This window comes from Lonchura striata, chromosome 1, assembly GCF_050655825.1.
Source record: "Lonchura striata isolate lonStrDom1 chromosome 1, ASM5065582v1, whole genome shotgun sequence".
In the NCBI taxonomy this organism is placed as follows: Eukaryota; Metazoa; Chordata; class Aves; order Passeriformes; family Estrildidae; genus Lonchura; species Lonchura striata.
Window position 1 is genome coordinate 100833674 of NC_140703.1, and position 21941 is coordinate 100855614.

Here is a 21941-nt window from a genome sequence, read left to right on the forward strand (position 1 = left end):
CTCAGTGATGAGCACTGATAAACTGGTTCACTACAATAATTTATCTATTTTTTTTTACATCCTCTACAACAATGCAAGGCTTTTTTTCTCTGTGTGGTTAGTAATGGTGATGTTCATTATGTCAAAATAAGGAAAAAGAGGTCTGCATTACATGATATTCTTGCCAAAACATATTTGGTGCCTTCAGGTAGGTAAAATCAGATTACTGACAGCAGAGGGCAACACAGACCTCATTAGTGAATAAAACCAAAAACATGTATTAAAAAATCATACAAACATTTTACTGTATTGGAGTATAAACCCCAGCATCATTTATAGATTTACTGTAGAGCCAAAATTCTGGAAGTAGCAATCTCTTAAAAAATAATTTTGAACACCTATGTGAAATACATGAAATAGGAAGTACATGGGAAAGAGGAAAGCATTATAACAAAGGCAATGACAAATACCTTTGACTAAACTGCATTTACTTTTAGACGTTTACTGCATAATCAGACATGTCCAGCAGACTTCATCATATCAAAAAGCTGTAACCTTACGAGACTTTATATTTTTTTTTAACTCTGTGTATACCAATAGCTCCATTTAGCTGATTATACCAAAAGCAACACAGTACTATATTGAAAACAGGAAGTTTTACAACTTTTTTGTTGTTGTTCTCCGTTAGCCTTTATCTTGTGTGTCACACTGCCTTCCCTAGCCATGTTTGCCGGAGAAGGACCATATAATGACTGAAAGTTTCAAATCACATGAATGTCATTTATTTTTCATTCATTTTAGGGCTGAGAGAAGCATGGTGGGGCTCGCAGACCAATACCACAAGAAGGTCATGCCCTGCCACAGGGCAGCATCATGGTGTCCCTTTCGCCCCACAGCCAGATCCAAGTACCAGATCCAAGCCCAAAACAGCCGGCAGCCTCAGTGGAAAGAAACTGTGCCCGCACACCTGAGGCTGCTTGGGACAGCGAGTTATTTCCAGGGCTGCCGCCCGCTCGGGAGCGTTCTCACCCTGCGGCAGCCACGGGCACAGCACAGGAGCCCACAGGGAATACACCTGCCACGGTCATCCCACGGCAGATTCACGGGATCAGTTAGCTTGGAAAAGAGATCAGTGCTGATCAGCTTGCTCCGAGATCAGCGAGTCCAGCCCCTGACACAACACCGCCCTGTCAGCCAGACCACGGCACTGAGCACCACGTCCAGACGTCCTTAAACACCTCCAGGGACAGTGACTCTGCCACCTGCTTGGGCAGTCCATTACAGCATCTAATCATTCCTTCTGTGAAGGAATTCTTCCTAATGTCCAATCTAAACCTCTCCTGGCACAGCCTGACGCTATGTCCTCTCATCCTGCCACTAGCTGCGTGGGAGAAGAGGCCGACCCACAGCTGGCTACAGCCTTATGTCAGGTGGTTGTAGGCAGTGATAAGGTCACCCCTAAGCCTCCTTTTCTCTCGGCTAAACAACCTCCGCTCCCTCGGCCGCTTCTCCTAGGACATCTGCTCCCAGCCCTTCTCTGGACACGCTCCAGCACCTCAGTGTCCTCCCTGCAGAGAGGCGCCCACAAGTGGGCACAGTACTCGAGGCGGCCTTAGCGGTGCCGAGCACAGGGAAAGAATCGCTTCCCTAATCCTGCTGGCCACGCCATTCCTGGTACAACGAGACGTGGTTTCTGTTTCCTGAGACACGCGGAGCCGCCCCACGCCCGGTGTCCGCCCGCGCCCCGGCGGCGGCGGGAGCGGCGCGCAGCCGCGGGGAGATGGCGGCGGAGCGGGGAGCGGGCGGGCGGCGCCATGGCGGGCCGCGCGGCGGAGGTGAGGGCGCCGGGGCGCGGCGTGCGGGAGCGGCGCGGCGTGCTTCGCCGGGGGCAGCGGGAGTGCGGCTTCTCCGCCTCACTAGCGTCCGGGGAGCCGCCGCCCTTGCCTTGGCGCTGGCGGTGAGGTCGGGGGAAAGTCTCAGAGGCACAAGCCGCCGGCTGCTCCGCAGCCCTGGTTTGCCCTTCAGCGCCGTGCCAGCCCCGGCTGGCCCTGGGGACCGAGGGGAACGGGGAGCAGCGCCCAGAGAAGCGGGGCTTTGGTAGGTAGGGCTGAGCTTGCTTTTCCTCCTGGCCCGGCTGTGCGGGACAGTATTTCGCCCCTGAGCAGGACAGCAGTGGGTCAGAATTAAGCTAGACGGGTCCGGGGATGTGTAGTAGGAACGGATATGAGGAGCCAGAGGAGGTTTAAGTTGGAAATAATTAGAAAGAATTTGTTCACCACGGCGATTAGGTGCTGGAATGGGCTGCCCAGGGAGGTGGTGGAGTCACCGCTCCTGCAGGCGTTTGAGGACGTGGCACTCAGTGTCATGGTCTGGTTGACAGGTGATGTTCAATCACAGGTTGGACTCCATGATCTCAGATCTTTTCCAGCCTAATTAATTCTACGATCTTGTGAAATTTTAATTAAGAATCTGGAGAAAACCCCACAGAGTTAGCATGTCCCTGGCATTCTGGGTCACAGAGTGTGTGGGCACGCCGGTGTCGTGGGAATCGAGCACAGGCAGATTTGCAGGCTGATCTCCCCCAAGCTTCATGGCCTGGTGACCGAGATGAACACTCCAGTAGCGATTCTCAGCCGCTGGTGGCATGAGCCTGACCCCAGATCTCAGCCAGACAAGCTGTCACCTGTGGCTGGCTTCGACGCCAAGCGAATGTGAGCTGCTTCCAAATGCACACGACTGGGCTGCTGCTCCCAGCTGCCGTAACTTCTGTAATTCCACTCACAGAAGAGGCTGACCTCGGAAGCTACAGGATGGATATCTGTAATGGTGCTATTATGGGAATTCTTTATGTATTTTTTATATTGGTCTCCATGCAGCATTGATGTCTTGAAATAAGATATATGTTGGTATAAATATAGAAAGGAGCTAGAGTCCATGCTTTTAAATGTAGTATTGTTTTAATAGTTAAATAGATAAAAATCCATTTCATTTAAAGTGTATTTCAACCTTTGCTTAAACCAGTGCATCATGGGTCTTTGATCAAGGCTCTAAAGTATTAAGAAATTTTGTACTTTCACTTTTAAGTGTTCATATTTTAGCATAAGAAATGTCAGCAGACACTAATAATATTTTACAAGTACCATTTGTTTAAATCATACTCTTTATCCATTCAGAATGGATGGCCTTTTCAGGAGCATATGCACTCTCCTGCACACAAAGGATTTATTTTTAAAGGAAAAAAGTTTTATAATTTTTCAGTGGAAAACCTGTAAAACAACAACAGTGATACTTAATCTAAATATGGCCCTGGCAATGGAATGACAAATAGAAATTGTGTAGAGCCAAGACTTAACTAAAAAAAAGAATGTTAAAGCAATGAAAATACAGTGTTTATCTGACAAATGATGACAAGCTTGCAGAAGTTCATAAAGCATGTCTTTATTACTTACGTGTTCCATTTTTATATTAATTTGTCAGTACAGTTTTTCATAAAAAGACATCGGAAACTTAGCATTTACCTTTACTTGTAGTGGGCTAGAATTTAATTCCTTGGTAGCTGTGTATGATTAAGAATAATCTTTAAAGCTATTTTGTCAAGGAAATGTGTTCAAAAGAAAGCATTGCTTATTTCTCTCCAAAATGATTCATATTTTCATTCTGAAGTATTAAGTTAACAAATGTACTTTAGATGGATATGTCTTAAGTACATTTTTACTTACTGATTTAGGCTTCTGTTTTCAAGACAGTCTGTTTTGTTGGACTTCTATGCCAATGCAGAGCTCAGTGAAAGCAGGAAATGTGATCCACTCCAGGAAAGCTTTGTTTAGATTGAGGTTGTCCAGGTTTCAAATAGGTACATCTGCAAGAGGATATAAACAATATTTGTGCAGACTGAAAAACAGATGGAGACGTAAGAAAATTTGATGAGATCTTTCACTTAAAAGCCAGTGTTATACCTGCAGCTCACAACATGTTCTTCTTTTCTGTAGGTTTAAAAAGTTCTAATTCTTCTTGGATAAATGAAAAAAAAATTAAGATAAAATTACAAAATAGTGGAGGAAAGCTGTAAAACCAAGAATGAGCATGGATGGTAACATCTTTGTAGGTAAACAGGGAAAGAATTTTCAGTCTTTTGTCGTTTTGTAGTAGACAATTGTTTTATACATAATTTTGTAGTTATAATAGAACATGTAAAAGTCTGGTTTTTTTTCAAGTACTGGCTGCTGGAGACATGTTTTGCATAATACTGTAACCTTTCCTTTTTAAAAAAGGTGCAAATTCCCTATCATTCTGTCTGAGGTGGAAAGATGGGAAGACAGTTCCCATTTTTTTACTTCTAAGAGCATCATAGTGTATAAACCAATCTCAATGTACCAGGAATTTTGAATTACAATTTCCCAGTCTTTGGGGGACAATGTTATGAATGCTTCTTGTGCACAGAGATTGAGTAGAGGGAGCAGAGGGATGCAATCCCAGTGGTGTTGAAACACCAATAAGACATAAAATTAACTGAAACTGTTACCTGTATAAGGCAATACAGTTAAAGGATGTTGAAAAAAATGGTTTCTACTTGGAGATATCACAGCCTTCTTGAATTATTTTGACTGGTTTGCTGTCTGAAGTGATTGGAAATATGAATATGAACATTTGCATCCATCCAGATGAACAGTTAGGAGACTGAACTATATTGCATAAAAGTAGTTATTTAATAAATGATTACACAAACCCACTTAGAACATGTTTCTATTGCCAGGAATGTTTCTTGAGTGAGGGAGAATGTTTACAATATCCTCTTGCTGTGGGAAAATAGTGCTCATGTTGTCTGTCAGATGTAACAACAATTCTTTTTTGTTATAAAATCTGTTATTGTTGAGAAAAAAGAATGTTAGGAAATGAAGTGGTAATTTGACAAAGTCCAAAAACTTTCATACAGTGAAGTTTCAGTTCAGTACTGAGGCAGGTGATGTTAAAAGATTGATAATACCATTTTCTGCTTGGCTCAGCTTAAGTTTTGCTCTTCATGATAGAGACGTGTTGGGAAAATGCTAGATGTATTTCTAACAAGCTTGGATTTTTATGCAGATAATAAACTGTACTCTTTAGCTAGCAGGAGACTGTTAATATATAATCACAAAAGTTACTGTATGGTTTAAGCTGTGTGCAGCTGCACCAAAAGCCCAAATCTCATGATAAGCATTAAGTCATGTTTGAGTCATCTGCTGAAGTTCCATTCAACACACTTCTTTTCCTATGTATTGTCACTTGAGGCCAAAATGGGAGTTCATGTTTAAAAAATGTGCACTGTGTGTCAAAAGCCTGGCTTCTGACCTGCCTGAAGCCCCAGCTAGTACTTCATACTGACAAGTAGTGGAAAGTGGCTGAGAGAAAAGGGATTCCTCTGCTAGCTTTGACATGTCTTTGTCATGAAAATTTGAAAAACCAGAGAGCTTCATGGAACATTTCTGTGACCTTGGGCCCAAACTAGGAAGTGGATTTTAGAATAAAGTCAGTTAATATTGAAAAATAATCTGGTTGTGCCTTAGAGAAACCTCACAAGTTTATATGAAATGGTACAAATTTTAAAGCAAGTAGATACCTACTTTATTTATACATAATTGCTAATAAAACTGTTGATGATAAATCTCTCAGAACTATATATACATTTTATTATTTCCCCCCTGAATCATAATGTACTAGAATGTATTGTGAGTCTGTATATCTGTCCAGTTGTGGAAGACATTAGCTAGTATCTCCAGTTGGTGCTTGTAACCTTTAACTTATTAAAAGTAAATTTCGTCATTTTTTTAACTCCATTTCTTGACAAGGTCAACAATATCAGTAAAAATAAAAGATTTCCTATCAGTGGAATAATGCATTACTTGTAACATTTTCAGTATTTCAAGTAGTTAACTACTTCATTCAGTAGAAAAATTCACATGGTTAAGCAAGACAAGATATAGGAAAAGCTAAAGTATCTTCCAGTGTGAATCAGTTTGACTGTAAATGAAGTTATTTAAAGGAGCCATTAGCAAGGTAATGTCTCTGCTGGGATGTACAGCCTCTCTAATATCAGTGGAGCATCCTAGAACTTGAAACAGCTGTAGCTGTTTAATTTGTAAAGTATTTTCTCTTTTTTTTTTTTTAATTTTTTTATTTTTTTATTTTTTTGCCATGGAACAAGTCAGGGTTTAATTTATCTGGTGTAGCTGTAATATACTGAACCTTTTCATGAGCTCTGGCTTACATACTGGTGTCAAACTAAGCCAGTGGCTAAGCAGTCTGGTAAGGAAAACAGCTTTTCCTATCTCATTAAATCCAAGCATGATGGATCTTGTTAGAAAAATTTGCTGACAGCTCTGCATTGAGATTGATCCCTGAGGCTTGAAAATTTCATTATGTGTTCTATTGATTGTTTTTGCTGTTTTGTTTTTTTTTTTTAAGAATATAAGAATGCAATTTTAATTAAAAATGGAGGGATCTAGAAGAAGCAACTCCAAATATGGATAAAAATTGGCCTTGTAAAAGAGGATACTCTATGCATCTTCATATGAATGTGATACACTCTGCCATCTCACCTCTTCAAACTTGCTAATTTGGGAGGAAAGCTATGGGAGAATATTTAACTGGGAGAAGCACAGGTCAAAGCAGTGTAGCTCCAGATTATTTGAGTGCTGTAGTTCAGGCAGTCACTGATGTAAAGCATGCAGAACAAAGCTACTTCTCTATATTAGTACTGTGTACTCCAGTGCTTCTGGATCTGTGAGTGAGAGGTGACTCTTGGTCAGTGAGGTATCAGTGGTCATGGACAACTGGAAATTATACTGTTGTATTGCCTCAGTTCTCATTGTATTCATCTAGCTTTATTCATGTGGCTATTCTTTGAAGATGAACTTCTGCCTAGTTCTGAAATTTTTAGGTGTGAGAGGCAGCCATGTGGAGAGGCAGGAAGAGCTCTGATTTTTGCCAAGATGAAATAAAAGCTCCAGTAAATGGTTTCTTGATGACATCATTGATATCTGCTCTCCCACTGTCAATAGGATGAACAAATGTTTTTGGGGTTGGAGACTGGCTGTGAGAATTCTGATTTCTGCTTAGGCTCTTGAACTTAAAATAGCATTTGGTAATTTTTATTGTTAATATGGGATTTAGGTTGCCCAAAGTAAGCTGTGTTTCCAGGACTATGCTATGCACTATCTCTGCTATAGCATTAACATTTTTTAACACAACATTTGCAAAACATTGATTCCTCTGTGTCTTGTTTAACCCCAAGCCCCATGGAGCCTCTCACTCACAGCCCCAGGAGTGGGACTGGGGAGAGAAGTGGAAGTATAAAAACCAGAAAACTCATGGGTTGAGATAAACACAGGTTAATGGGGAGAGAAGTGGAAGGATTAAAACAAGAAAACTCATGGGTTGAGATAAACACAGGTTAATAGGAAAAGCTGCAGACATAAGCAAAGCAAAACCAGGAATTCATTCACTACTTCCCCTTCCCATGGGCAGCCAGGTGTTCAGACATCTCCAGGGGAGCCTACCATGTCACAGAGACTTGGGAAGACAAACTCCATCACTCCCAATGTCCCCCCCTCCACTTCCTTCTTCTTCCCCCCACTTTATACACTGAGCACAATGTCAGATAGTCTGAAACATCCTTTGGTCAGTTGGGGTCACCTGTCCTGGCTGTGTCTCTCCTCCCAGTCTCCCATGCACCCCCAACTTCCTTGCCGGCAGTAGGAAAGGCAAGGGCTCTGTGTAAGCCCTGCTCAGCACTAACTAAAACATCTCCATATTATCAGCCTGTGTTCAGCACAAATCCAGAACACAGCCCATACCAGCCACTGTGAAGGAAATTAACACTACCCCAAGTGAAACAAGGACACACTCTTAGGAGTACTCGACTTCTGATCCTTGTCTGGGCTGTGGTCTGGATTTTTTTTCCAATTACATAGAATTTCTTGGAGAAAAGTTCACCTACAATGGAGATTGGGATGAGGGAGAAAAGGACAGGTATTCACCCTTCGAAGACATTCATATACTCTTGCTTGGATGCATTCTGAGTTTGTCTTGGTTTTTCAGGGTTAAGACAAAATGGACTATGGCTTTGTACAAAGTGTAAAGCAAAGACAAAGCATTTATCCCAAATGCTTTTGGGGAGGGCAGTGTTTTTCCTGGGTACTGAATTTTCACTTAACAGCAAGTGTCTCAGGCTGGGGTTTTGTTTTGTTTTTTTGGGGGTTTTTTTGTTTGTTTGTTGGTTAGTTTTCTCTTCCTTAGTCATTTTACTGTTTAAAAATATTCTGATTCAACTTGGCATTATTACAGGATTGCCATATTTTAAACCTGAGGTAGCCTGATGTTTTTGGGGTTTTTTTTGTTTGTTTGTTTGTTTGGTTTTTTTGTTTTGTTTTGTTTCGGTTTTTTTGGAAGCAGACTGGCTTACAAGGATTTTATTGATTGTCATCATTTATTGTATACACAAATGATGTATTATACCGTGCAGTCAGAGTGAGAGCTTGTAATGATTTGGCAAGAAAGTGCCTCATCAGCACAGCATTACAGAGTCTCATTGTAAATACAAGCCTTGTAACCTTCAGTGTACTCTTGGAATTCAAACAGATGTTCTCATGCATATTTGGAAAGTCATGGTGGTTAGGTGAAGTCCCTGCTGACTGGAAAAAGGGAAACATCACTTCCATTTTTAAAAAGGAGATAAAGAAAGATCCAGGGAACTACAGACTGGTAAGGCTCGCCTCTATGCCTCCGAAGAACCTCCTAGATGTGCTATGGCACTTAAGAGACAGGAGGGTAATTCAAGGTAGCCAGCATGGCTTTACTAATGGCAAGTCATGCCTGACCAATCTGGTGGTGTTCTGTGATGGAGTAACAGCAGGGTTGACAATGGAAGACTGACCAATGTCAGTCTTCTGTAGGCTTCTGTAAGGCCATTATTATAGTCCCACATGACATTCTTATCTCCAGATTGAAGAGACATGGTTTGATGGATGGACTCATTCATATTCAGTGGATAAGGAGTTTGCTGGATGGATGCAGCCAGGTCAGTGGCTCTGTGTCCAGGTAGAAGCTGGTGGTGAGTGGTGACGCTCATGGGACTGGCACCCTTTAATATCTTCATCAGTGACATGGGCAGCAGGATCAGTGCACCCTCAGCAAGTTTGCAGATGACACCACAGCAGGACAGGATGCCATCCAGGGGGCCCTGGACAAACTTGAGGAGTGGGCCCACGAGCACCTCCTGAGGTTCAACAAATCCAAGTGCAAGGTGCTGCACCTGAGTCAGGTTGATCCCAGACATGAGCACAGAAGACGAGGGAGGAGAAGTCACTGAGGGCAGCCCTGCAGAGAAGGACCTGGGGGTTCCTGTGGATGAAAAGCTGGACATGAGCCCACAGTGTTCGCTTGCAGCCCAGGAGGCCCAAGGCACCCTGGGCTGCATCCAAAGCAGCCCAACCAGCAGGTCCAGGGAAGGGGATTCTCCCCCTCTACTTTGCCCTCATGAGACCCTACCAGGAGTCCTGCATCCTACTGTGGGGTCCTCAGCACCATAAAAACATGGATTTGTTAGAGCAGGTGCAAAGGAGGAGCACAAAGATGCTCAGAGAGCTGAAGCACCTCTCCCATGAAGACAGGCTGAGAGAGCTGGATTTGGTCAGCCTGGAGAAGAGGAGGCTTTAGAGAGGCCTTACTGTAGTCTTCCAGTACCTTAGGGTGCTTATAAAAAGGAGGGAGAGAGACTTCTTGCATGAGCAGATCATTCCAGACCAAATGTCAATTGAAAGAGGGAAGGTTTAGATTAGATGTTAGGAAGAAATTATTTACGCAGAGTGTGGTGAGGCACTAGAACAGGTTTCCCAGAGAAGTTGTGGCTGCCCCATCCTTGGGAGTATTCAAGGCCAGGTTAGATGGGTCTCTGAGCAAAGTCTGGTAAATGGTATCCCTGCCCATTGCAGAGGGGCTAGAACTAGGTGTTCTTTAAGGTCCCTTCCAGTCCAAAACATTCTGTGATTCTGTCATTGCTAAACTGAAATGCCCAGTGCAGTTGTGGGAGGGTTGAGGATATTTGTTTTCTACTGCACAAAATTGTGACACTATCATTTGTTTATTCTTTTTCTTACAGCTCCACCTTAACAAAGATGCATTATTCATTTTGTAACTTAAGAAAAAACCTAGTCTTTCTCTGATTTCTTGTCTCTTGGAATTAGGAACATAGCTGAACAATGCTGACTGAGTTCGATTCAGTTAATTTTATAAATATTTGCTCAGCAGCATTTGTCAAATTGCATTAAATCAGGTAGAAAAGCAGTCAAATTCCAAATTTAAAAAAAATCAAAGTGCAGTGCACAGACTGGATAAGGGTTATACTCTTTCCCTCCTGTCTATATCCCAGCATCTATGGACTCTGCAGGGTTTGTTTGCCAAAATGAGACGAATATGTACCTTAAAAATTTGAAGTCTCCTAAAGTTCATAGTGTAATTATTTTATATTTTTTCTTCACAGGCTGGAGTGTCTCGGCAACTTTTAAAAACATTCCATGGGTTTTCTATGCCACAGCTCCCTCAAGTGGTAGAATAATTTTCCATTTGGAATTGCAGCTTGATTTCTGTGACACACTTGCATTCTCTTCAAAAGGTTTTGGGGCTTCTCCGAACTTATTGCTCTATCTGATTTATAACAGAAACAGAATTCAGAGAACAGGAGTCTGAGCAGGGAAGAACTTAGGCTTGCTATACTTGGGTTCCCAGTGAACTTTGGCTAGAAAGTACACTGCAGTATTACCATGGCATCAGTAATTTCAAGTTTCTCCCTACAAGAATAAGAAAATCATGTTTTCTACAGTTGTCTGACATAATCATGTTGTGCCTTGATTAGGAAAGCAGAAAAGGTGCTTGGCATTCAGACTTAATATGAAATGCAAGGCAGGGTCCCCAGTATTAATGAGCTTTGCTTCATCCTTTGAAAGAAACCATGATAGTAAAATAAAATGTTGAATTACTTTGTATGTTCCTTATAAGTTTAGGAAGCTCTGTTTAATTTCTGCTTGTGTAAAACTGTGGGGTCTGTGTCAACCTTGGTGATAAATCTGGTCCCTACTTGATTTGTAGGGCAACAAACATACAAACAACTTTTTATTATTTTCATCACACTTCCTTTTAATTTCGAAACCGAGATTAAATTTATACTTGAGTAGCTAGTGTAATATTTCAGTAGTTAGTGTAATATTTCAGAAGTATAAGTTGCTTTTCACCTTGAAAGATTTTAAAATTTATTGCAAACTAGGTATACACAACAAAGCTAGGACCATTTCAAGACCATTTTCCCTGCAGAAACCTCTCTGATATCACTGATTATTACCTTTATTCAGTGGTTTTTTAATGTTGTTTCTTATGCTTCTCGCAATTACCAGTGAATATCAGACCCAAGATCTGAAGTAAATGTGGAGTATGCTGGAAGAAGCATAACTGATTCTAAGGCATAGGGCAATCATACTGGCTTAACATACAGCTGTCACCAACTCTGCCCTGGACTGCATGGAAAGCAGCAAATTGGCAGATAATAATTTTCTAAGGTCCACTTCTTGGTATTCTGGAGACAGGGAACTGTTCTTGCTTTGTGATGGCTCTCCTACATGACAGAGCTTTTCTTTCTGTTCACAGCTTCTGTGTTCCCGTGGAAGAACAGAGGAGTTCTCAGAGGATGCACTCACATTCTTTTTAGTATGAGGATGCAGAGGGCTCAACTTAAGTATGTGAAAACTTCATCCTGAGTTTGAAATTTCTTGAGTAATAAATTGGTTTCTGAAATCGCCATTATTGAGGTTTTGCAGGACTTCAAGATGTAAGACAAGAGTGTTTAAATACAGCTTAAGGGAATGCTGTGAACATTTACTGTAGAGGATGGGTTGGTTCTGTTTCTATAGAAAAAAGTGAAGTCTTATCCTCTCTATCCTTTTCTTTTGTGGAGCTCTGAGGTCCTACCTAAAATTTGAATTTGTTTCTGTCATGTAAAAGACAAGTTAGCTGGTGGTGGTCATAGAAACAACAGGGTGCAAATTACCCAGCTGTCTTGTCCCTTCTCTACCCCTGTTCCCAGGAGTTTTCATCATGGAAACAATGATGCTGCAAGAAACCACCTTATGACTTCTTCCCATATGGGTGTGTGTAGCCAGCCTTGTCTCTGTCAGGCAGAGGAGTTTTTGTGGAGTAGAATCAGGATGGATGCAATTTCAGACAAAACACTGATTTTGTGCATAAACTTAGAAGGCTAACTGCAGAAATTAAGAACACAACACAATACACCATTCATTTCTGCATTCTACATTTAATTCTCCTTTTCAGCAAGAATAATGTTAAGAATATATTTTTTTTTTGCATGCGAATTTGCAATAACAATGCACTGAATATTTTTTGATCAAAGGGCTTAATGAAAAGGAATCAAAAGGAAATACTATTGAAACCATGAGATTCTGTATTCTGAAGACCCCCTTTGATCTTCCTTTATGCATGAGAAAATATGAGAGCATGCTTTGATAATGCTACAGCTGCAAGAAAATATAGAGGAATCTGTCTTTAACCTTTGAGAATTTTCAAAATTTGTAGATGTCAGTGTTTTGAAACACTGCAGGTGTCATTGTTTTTGAGCTGCCCCGTCTTGATAATCCATCTGTAATATGATGCCAGAGCTAGCAAGGGGAAGGGCAGCAGTGGGACCTCAGGTAAAAGTCCTGACTCTGGCTCCTCTGATAGCTGTAAGGAGAACTTCTGAAAGAGATGTAGCATGATCTCTTGTATAGCAAGTGAAAAGCTGAGGGTCATGTAGGAACCAGAATGGTGTTTTGGGCTTCTGTATACCATTTCAAGAAAATGGTGGGAAACCCAGTGACATATACAAATAAAAGAGCATAAAAGGAAAAGAAGACCTTGTGTGAATGTACAGAAGATGAATTAATGTCATAACTGCAGGAAAGATTATGATCTTTTCTTTTGTTTCTAGGTTTAAAAATGTATGATCTGGAAAATATTGTACACAGAACCCATTGTATTGAAAAACTGCTGTCTGAGAACAATTTGCAAGATATTGAGGATCATCTTAAGGAACTTGAAGATGTTGATATGACTGTAGAATATCTTCAGGGGACAGAAGTTACCAAGGCTGTATATAGAGTACTCAAAAACTGCCCTTCAGGAGAGTTGAAAAAGAAAGCAAAGCAGTTATTGTCAAGGTGGAAAACACTTTACAAGAATAACTGTGCTCAGTCAATGCCAGTTAAAAAGTCAGTTTCTATGTATGTGAAAGAAGAAATTGAGCATCTCAGTGTAGTTCCTAGAGAGCAGTTGCTGTCTGAAGGACCATGTCAGCAGGAGGCATTAGACGGTACTAGTTCCAACAGTTTGAGCCCATCACAAACTGTTCAAAATGTGGTATGTAACAATGCAAAAGGCGGTATGAATCGGCTTTCTTCTTTTGAGGAACAACACACTGTTGATGAAGATTCTAAATCTGTTGTTGGCGAAGCAAGTCTGCAGCAGGATCTAATGAGAGCTCTGAGGTGTAAATCCGTGGATCTTCTTTACAAAGCTTTGATTGATTCTGCCAAAGATGAAGAAAAAGCTGTTAAATGGCTAGAGTTAGCTAAAGAAATTGAAGAACATATTTTTGCTCTTCATGCTAAAAATGATAAAAAGTATAAAAATTGCATCAGAAGTAAAATCTCTAACCTTAAGAACCCTAAAAGCTGCCACTTAAAGCATAATCTTTTTTCAGGAACTTTGAGCCCAAAGGCTTTTGCTGAGATGACAGTGATGGAAATGGCCAGCGATGAACTGAAACAGCTCAGGGCCCTGTACACAAAATCATCTGTTCAGGAACATCAGCTTCCACAGGTTATTAATGGCACACAGACAAACAAAATAAAGTGCAGACGCTGTGAAAAATTTGATTGCACTGTCACCATGATTGCCAGAGGAACTCTCTTTCTTCCAGCTTGGGTGCGAAACGCAAATCCAGATGAACAAATGTTGACGTACGTTATTTGTAATGAATGTGGAGAACAGTGGTATCACAGCAGATGGATTTGTTTGTAAAGCTATCCTTATATAATAAGGGACTTGGAAATATGTATGAGAACTTACCTCTGTTGAAACTCTGTAATTTTAAATTCTGTGCTGATATTATGTGGGTGCTGCCACTAAAAACTGCAAAATCAGTTTTTAAAAACTGCTAATGTATTTTAAAGACGGCTTGAATTAATCTTACATGGTTTTAAGTAATGTAAATACGTAAAAATATAAAGAGTAAAAGGAAAAAATGGTTACACCATCTAAGTGGAATGTTTGCTAGTAAATCCATTAAAATTATTCCAAGTGCTGAGTTTTTTCCTGAAAGGACTGGACACTTGGAAATTTTTTTTTAACTTCAGGAAGAGTTCTTTCACGGAATATAAGTTTCATTTACATAAAACAAACTGTTTCCAAAACTGCAGTTCATGTACTTATGTGCACTGCAGAATGTTCAGCATAGATTCACTCCTTAATTAAATCACTTTTTGCCAGCAAGTATTAGATTATTAAGTTGGTTTGAGAGGTGACTTCTAACAGGGAAAAAAGAAACTAAGAATAGAGCATTAAAGGGGGTAGAAAGCAGCTAGCAAAAGAAAGCAAGAATGAGATTCTGCTTTATGTTTCTAGCTATTAGAAGGGAAACAGGACTTGTGTCAGTCTATCAGTATGCTGGCCAGATTTGCAATTTAAGCTGGTGTGTCCTGCTACTTCAAATAAATTAATGCAGGATCAGACAACGGGTTGTTTCAGAAAATGATGTAAATATATTATTGGATGTATGCTTATTTAATAAATAAAATTAATAGGAGTTAATAACTTTCTTGAGTGGTGGATATCTTCTCTGGAACTGGGACATCTGTCCTGAACTGAGAAAATGAATGCTTCTATATAGTGCACATTACACACAAACAATGAATAGAAGGAAATACAATAGCAGAAGTTTTTATACATATTTTTGTTCTAGAGTCAACAGGATTCTCACTCATTGTTCACTAGAAGTATTTATTAAAAAAAAAAAATCTCACTAAAATAAGTGACCTGTATCTTTTACAAATGCACAACAGGCATTTAGCTCTTCAAGGTTAAAATATATCAGCAGAGCAGTGAAACCTGCTGAGTATTTGCTGGAGGAATTGAGGACAGTTCTGCACCCATCTGACTGTGGCACAGCTGAGGCTGGTCAGCTCCTCTGGGCTGAGCTGCATGACCTCTCAGAGGAAGGAGTTGGGGGCATGAGCTGAGAAAATAGGTATTGGTGAACTAAATACCAGCCAGGACTGAAAGACAGGTCTTTATCTGTATATAGGGAAATATATGTGTCACCTGATGTTGCAAAGAGACACTTAAACTATTCTACTGAAAAAACAGAAGAAAAAACATTCTGTTCTGTGAAAGGTTAACAATTACCTTTCAGCAGTATTACTTAGATTTTTAACATGTAAAAATGCATGTTTTAGGGGAATTGCACTGATGTAAAATACATATTAAAGCTTTTGGCTAGACCCCCAGTGTTCAGCTGTGTAACCAAGGAGTTACTATCTGGCCTTCCTTCCCAGCCCTTTGTTGTGTGCTGGAATTGATGCTTATGAGTAGTCCTATTAAGTGGCAGTCTTTTGTGTAAAGTACTATCATTACCTTTCAGTGAAACGACAGGAAGACAAACACTTCCCTGTTAGTGGATCACAGTGAGCACAGGATTGTGTGCAGTCATTTTGAAGGTCATGGTCCTGTTGAGGAGAACTTTATGCCAGCATTGTGCTGTTACAGAACACCATGTAGCAGAAGACTTTATTTTAGCTCTGAACAACTTATAAATAATTTCTGCTTGCAGTTGGTTTTGAAGCCATTCCAGTAATGTACAGTTCATCCAAGTTTTATCTTGGCAAAGGGAAATAAATATTACAAGGCTTGAAGAGTGTTTCTGACAGAATATATTTCAAGGGTAAAATTTGTATCTGTAACACTGAACACATTTGTGACATAATATGTAACATCTTTTTTTTTAACTGCCCATCACTAAATGTTTAACTGTGTAGGCTTAAAATATTTGGCTGGCTAAGATTATATGCTATATTATATGCTTTGTCTCAAAATGTGTTTAAAAAGCCAACTTGCAACTACGAAGTGTGTACCAACAGCAGGTGGGTGTAGCACAAGAAGTAGAGTCCAGAAACAAAAGCTTTGAAAAATGAGATTATTTTATATTGTTGAAGTAATTTTTTTTTTCCTAGCTCATTCTGGGTGAGAAAAAGATCTGTGAACTTTTTAAGCAGAGATCATGATGTTTAGCATGTCTGTGCTGCTACTCCTACAAGCAGTGTGTTGGTAGAGGTGATCTCCACAAACATAGGACAAATATATGCTGAACAAGGCTAAAGTCTTTATTTATCTCCATGGGTTTTTCCAGAAATTCTGTAAATACAACTCCTTGAGTCCTATGATTTAACAGCAGCAATAAGGTCTTAAACATAAATTGCTCTCAAAGGTCAAGCAGCCTGTAGCTGCAGAACTTGTGATACATATCTTAAGAAGATGAAAGCTGAAATAAAAATTAATTTCACACAATTTTCAAAGTAAAAAGAAAAAAAAAAGACACTATCTATCAGAAGTGCTCTATTAATTGTAGCCAATGCTGCTCTCTTAACACCAGTAACAAAACTCATTCTGGTTCCTGGAGATCCCCTGCTAGATCCACTTCCATCTGTTCTGTTGAGTGCCTTTTCTATCTCTGTCATATGCCTCTTACTGTGCACTTTTTAGGGAGGTACTCAGCTGCCATTTGTTGTTTATAACTCTTCAAAACCAAAAGGAAATTTGTGCTGTTATTTTTCATTTAAAAGTGTATTCCTTTCCGTCTGCTGTGCTATCTACATTTGCTACTAAAGCAAAGAACTGCAGCTCTTTAAACAAAAAACAGCTCTTTTTTTTGTGCCAAGAAGGAAAGTTAGCTGGAAACAGGCTGTGGTTAAGGAGCAAATATGTTGAATTACAGTCCTTCAGGGAATCTTCAGGGTGTAATGATCCAATTCACTGACTGCCTGGAAGATAAGGAAAGAAACAAGAGCACTTTGATAATTTCTTGGATTGCTTGGGAGCTGGCTAGCTGCATTCTGGTATTAAGAGAGCCATAAATGACTTCATATCCCCTTATTTTGAACTGTTGTAATTCAGCCAAGAGGTGACAAAGTCATGTTTTACTGAAGCCATGTCATCTCTTGCCAGGATGGGACATAGTCTCCTTGCCAGCTACAGATGGTAAAAAGTATTATTCACAAGCTCTTATTATAAGAGAGCTTTGCTAATACAGAACTTCCTCCTATTCACAAAAAAAAAAAAAAAAAAAAAAAAAGTTGCCCTTTATTTGCCATTGGATGTTTTTTGTGCTGTTCTCTCTGACATAGCATAACAACATGAATACACCTCTGTGAACAAAATCCTTTAAAGTGCAAAGTCAGCTTTCAGATGAAGGTGCATGCAAGGGAGCAGCAAGGGTGGGTTGCTGCACAGGGGAACGTGAGCCAGGGGAGGATGGTGGGTGACAAGGCATGCAGGCATGCAGGGACAGTGGCTTCAGTTTTAAGGGTCGCTGTCCAGCAGCACCCAAACAAGAACGAGGCAGGTCCGGTGACAATGATCTGCCAAAACTCCAGTGAGAACCAGGCAAGTCTGGGAATGTGCTGTCAGATGGAAATTGGTGCACAAGGTGGGACGCAGGAACAGGTCCACCAGGCTTGTACAGTGAACCAAAATGGGGCACTTGCTGGCAGTGGGATCCTGAAGCAGCTGCCCCCACCAGCACTGCCCCAGCCCTGCTCCCCCACACTGGGATGGTCAAACAGTGGCCTCAGACAGGGGCAGCCCCACAGCAGCCTCCATAGGGACCCTGCCTGTCTGCAGAATTTAAACAGGAGTGGTTTTGGTGCACTTGTTTCAAACTGTCCTAACTGGGCATGTTCTTCTGTCTGACCTCAGGACTGCCAGATGTGCTTCATGTGACCAGCCCTGTCAGAGGCATTATTTGTTCTACAATTTGTGTTGTTCTGTAGCAACTGTTGTATTTGTTACATACATGGTATGTAACTGAGTGGACACAAGGAAAAGGGCCTTCAGTTCCTGACCCTCAAGCACTCATGCAATGTGTATTAACCATGAGAGTAATGCTACGATGCTCCAGTGTTCCTATAAAATCATGAGCATAGTAGTCATGGTTACACCATGGTTCTTTTCTATTTTTTTATGTGTTCCCATGTAAAGGAAATAAAAATACATCTTACCTGAGAGGTTCAGGAATTTTGTTTCTAAATAGAACTTGAAAAAAATGAGGTATCTGGACAAGCTGAAGAATTGAGTTCCAATGGCTCCTCATCAAGATCAATGAGGGCAAGTACAAAATGCTGTACCAGGGTCAGGGCAACCCCTGATGTCGATACAGGCTGGGAGTTGAATGGATTGAGAACAGCCCTGAGGAGGACTTGGGGGTGCTGGTGGATGAAAGGCTGGACATGAGCTGGCAATGTGAACTTGCAGCCCAGAAAGAATCAAAAGCAGTGTGGGCAGCAGGTTGAGGGAGGTTGTTCTGCTCTTGTAGTTTGTGCTCATGAGATTCCACCTGCAGTTCTGCATCCAGCTCTGGGGTCTCCAGCACACGAAGGACGTGGACCTGTTGGAGTAGGTCCAGAGGAGGCCACAAGATGATTAGAGAGCTGGAGCATCTCTTCTGTGGGGAAAGGATGAGACAGCTATAGTGGTTCAACCTGGAGAAGACTGTGAAGACCTCATTGAAGCCTTCCACGACCTAAAAAGGGGCTTATATGAAAGATGGGGACAGGCTTCTTAGCAGGGCCTGTTCCAGTAGGATGAGAAAGGAGCATAGATCCAGACTGGACAGACTGACTATATTTGGGCTAGGGATTTGTTTTTTTACAACAGTTTTTTTGTAACAGGTTCCCCAGATTGATGGTGACAGGGCTTTGAGCAATCTGATGTAGTTGAAGATGTCGCTGGTTGTTGCAGGTGATTTGATTGGATGATGTTTAAAGGTCACTTCCAAGCCAAACTCTCCTGCAATTCTAAATTTCCTCACATGTATCCAATGTGTTTCAAAACAAAATCCAGTGTTGTTTCAAAACAAAAACATGGTAGCTTCTCCCCAAAAGGTATTAACTGCAAAACAGAGTAATTATTTCTTCCACTTCTAAGTGCAGCTTTTTCTTTATAAATCATAAAATAATGATTTACAACTGATTAGAACTTCTATACCTTAAAATTATAATAATTTAAAGTCCACTTTCCTACTCCTCCAGCACTTGCTTGTATTTTATTCTAGAATTGGATGAAAGCAGATTCCAGGAAAAAAGCACTTAAATTTTTTTGAAATCCAGCTTTGTTAGATAAAAATGGATCTGGTATCATCAGATTTGCCTCTAGCATGGCCTGACTTTAATCCTGTTCCTGTCAGTAGAAGACATCTTCTTTTGATGATACTGAGATCTTGTTTTCCATTCTTTGGGCCGCGTTGATGTCTGATCCAAAACAAGGCAACTCTGCAAGTGGCAATTCCAGTCTGGTTGCATCTGCCTTATGATCAGAAGCATGTGATGACTGCTTGAGCAAATGGGTGTACTTATGCCTATCATCACTTATTCCTCCTGATGGTGTGGGAACCTCTTTAGGTTTCTGGGTTTTTTTAATTTTGCCCTCGTGAGGAGTTTGTAAGAGCACAGAGAAGATTCTTATCACTGTCTCCTTTAACTTTCCCCCTCTGATCTTGTTTTAACAGTCAAGTTGGTGTTATTCTGAATTAGTGCAGGAAAATAAGTGCCTAGCTACTTTTTGAAAACAGCGTGCTTTGTATTTTGATGAATTCCTTCATTGACACATTAAATGTTTCTACTTGTAAAGTGAAGCTGCTTTACAATTGTGAGTTGGCATACCTGGGGCCCTTAGTGGAGCACGGTGAGACTACTGCCTTTAATAAATAACTCTGACCGGCAGATACTTTATAAAGGCATTTTCGGGCTTAATAATGCAGGGCATTCTAGAGCAGGGAGAAGTGTTATTTTTTCCGGCGGAACGCTCTCAGACGGCGCACGGCAGTGATCGATGTGAGACGGCCCTCGATGGGCCTTTCCGGCCCTGGTTAGGCTGTGGGCACAGTCTTTCCCGGTGTGTTCCCGGTGTGTTCCCGTTGCTGTCCCCCCGTTCCCGCTGCTGTTCCCGTTGCTGTCCCCCCGTTCCCGCTGCTGTTCCCGTTGCTGTCCCCCCGTTCCCGCTGCTGTTCCCGCTGCTGTTCCCGTTGCTGTCCCCCCGTTCCCGCTGCTGTTCCCGCTGCTGTTCCCGTTGCTGTTCCCCCGTTCCCGCTGCTGTTCCCGCTGCTGTTCCCGTTGCTGTTCCCCCATTCCCGCTGCTGTTCCCGTTGCTGTTCCCGTTGCTGTCCCCCCGTTCCCGCTGCTGTTCCCGCTGCTGTTCCCGCTGCTGTTCCCGTTGCTGTTCCCCCATTCCCGCTGCTGTTCCCGTTGCTGTTCCCGTTGCTGTCCCCCCGTTCCCGCTGCTGTTCCCGCTGCTGTTCCCGCTGCTGTCCCCCCGTTCCCGCTGCTGTTCCCGCTGCTGTTCCCGCTGCTGTCCCCCCGTTCCCGCTGCTGTTCCCGCTGCTGTTCCCGTTGCTGTCCCCCCGTTCCCGCTGCTGTTCCCGTTGCTGTTCCCGTTGCTGTCCCCCCGTTCCCGCTGCTGTTCCCGGTGTGTTCCCGCTGCTGTCCCCCCGTTCCCGCTGCTGTTCCCGCTGCTGTTCCCATTCCCGCCCCTCCCCGCCGCCCCGGGCCCAGCGGCTCCCCCCGTTCCCGTCGGGGCGTGGTCTCTGCCCGGTGGGCGGGGCCAGGCTCACGTGGTGCCGGCCCCGCCCCCGGCCTGTCCGCCATGTTCGTTCCTTCCGCGGCGCCCGGCGGCGGTGGCGCAGCCCGGGACCGGCAGCGGCGGCAGGAGCGGCCACAGCCCCATCCTGCGGGCTGGGATCGGCCTCGCCAGCGCGCCCGGGAGCGGCGGCAGTTCCCTTCCCGCGGTCTGGAGCCGAGCCAGGTTGCGTTATTTTCCTTTCCCTTGTTGGCGCGGTCCCCGCTCGCTCCCCGCCGCTGTCCGCGATCCCTGGCGCGCTCCCGGTGTTCCCGGGCGCAGCCTCCGGAAGCGGGAGCGCAGCCCCGGCCGGGCCCGCGGGGGAAGGGGAATGTGGCGTGATCCGCGATCCCGTGACTCCGGGGCAGGCGGGGGCTCCTTTGGGAAGCGGCTCCAGCTGGCGTGTGGCGGTCGCCGACCCCGGAGCGCTTCCTCACGTCTGAGAGACATCACTGGTGTGTCAGGGGGAAACTGGGCTTCGTACCTGTGTCCTCAGCACGTTTCGGACGGGGAGCAGAGGAAGTGTTAAAGCTCCTTTCATCTCCTTTTTCTCGTTGCTGTGTGCGTGGAACGGGCTGCCCAGGCTGGAGCGCACTCGCCTGCCCTGGAGGTGTTCAAGGAAAGACTGGACGTGGCGCTCGGTGCCGTGGGCTGGTTCACGGTGTTCGGCCACGGGCTGGGCTCGGTGATCTCGGAGCTCTTCTGCAGCCCAGTGGGTTCTGTGCTGGAGCGGGCCCGCCTGCCCAGCGCGCCCTGGGTTTCAGTTCTTCTTTTTGGCAGCAGACACTCGGCTCAGCCCCTCTGCAGGGCCGGGGCAGTTCCCCGTGGCGGCAGGTGGCTCTGCGGGCTCAGGTGTGGGCAGGGGCAGCGATGGGCCGGGACTGGGAATCCCTGACGCCTGGGTGCTTCATGGGCTGCTCTCGGCGTAAGGCCGTCTTGCATATAACTTCTTCAAAACAGTGGGTAACACGACAGTGCAAGAAAAATAGCTTTTAAAACCT

The 21941-nt window shown here is 43.0% G+C and overlaps 3 protein-coding genes across 14 annotated transcripts in view; 2 read left to right on the top strand and 1 right to left on the bottom strand.

The window, feature by feature from the left end:
• Positions 1-1529: 1529 nt before the first annotated feature.
• TCEANC (transcription elongation factor A N-terminal and central domain containing) lies at positions 1530-14871 on the top strand. Of its 6 annotated transcripts, none has more exons than XM_021535556.3 (3): positions 1719-1814; positions 11653-11740; positions 12989-14871. In XM_021535556.3, the coding sequence occupies exon 3, from the start codon at positions 12997-12999 to the stop codon at positions 14077-14079; it is 1083 nt and encodes a 360-aa protein (XP_021391231.2). In that variant the 5' UTR covers positions 1719-1814; positions 11653-11740; positions 12989-12996; the 3' UTR covers positions 14080-14871. The 6 variants fall into 6 exon arrangements, with proteins under 6 accessions (XP_085440887.1, XP_021391230.2, XP_021391231.2 ...); XM_085584749.1 differs by lacking the exon at positions 1719-1814 and adding an exon at positions 2087-10627; XM_085584761.1 differs by lacking the exons at positions 1719-1814; positions 11653-11740 and adding an exon at positions 1530-1653.
• The window catches only part of RAB9A (RAB9A, member RAS oncogene family), a 28407-nt gene continuing 8211 nt past the window's right edge, over positions 1746-21941 (top strand). For 2 of the 7 annotated variants that reach the window (XM_021535561.4, XM_021535566.4), the window contains exon 1: positions 20965-21126. Coding sequence is in view for 1 of the 7 variants with exons in the window: in XM_021535567.3 (XP_021391242.2) it covers positions 21811-21899 (89 nt within the window). In the remaining 6 variants the exon portion in view is untranslated. Of the gene's footprint in view, positions 1815-20964; positions 21127-21475; positions 21900-21941 lie in introns of those variants that run through there. The other 5 variants (XM_021535564.3, XM_021535567.3, XM_077781608.2 and 2 more) reach the window with 4 other exon arrangements.
• Positions 16624-20971, bottom strand: LOC146768794 (uncharacterized). Its single transcript, XM_085584849.1, has 2 exons — positions 18330-20971; positions 16624-17093 (listed from the first exon to the last, which is right to left on the bottom strand). The coding sequence occupies exon 1, from the start codon at positions 20967-20969 to the stop codon at positions 20055-20057; it is 915 nt and encodes a 304-aa protein (XP_085440975.1). The 5' UTR covers positions 20970-20971; the 3' UTR covers positions 16624-17093; positions 18330-20054.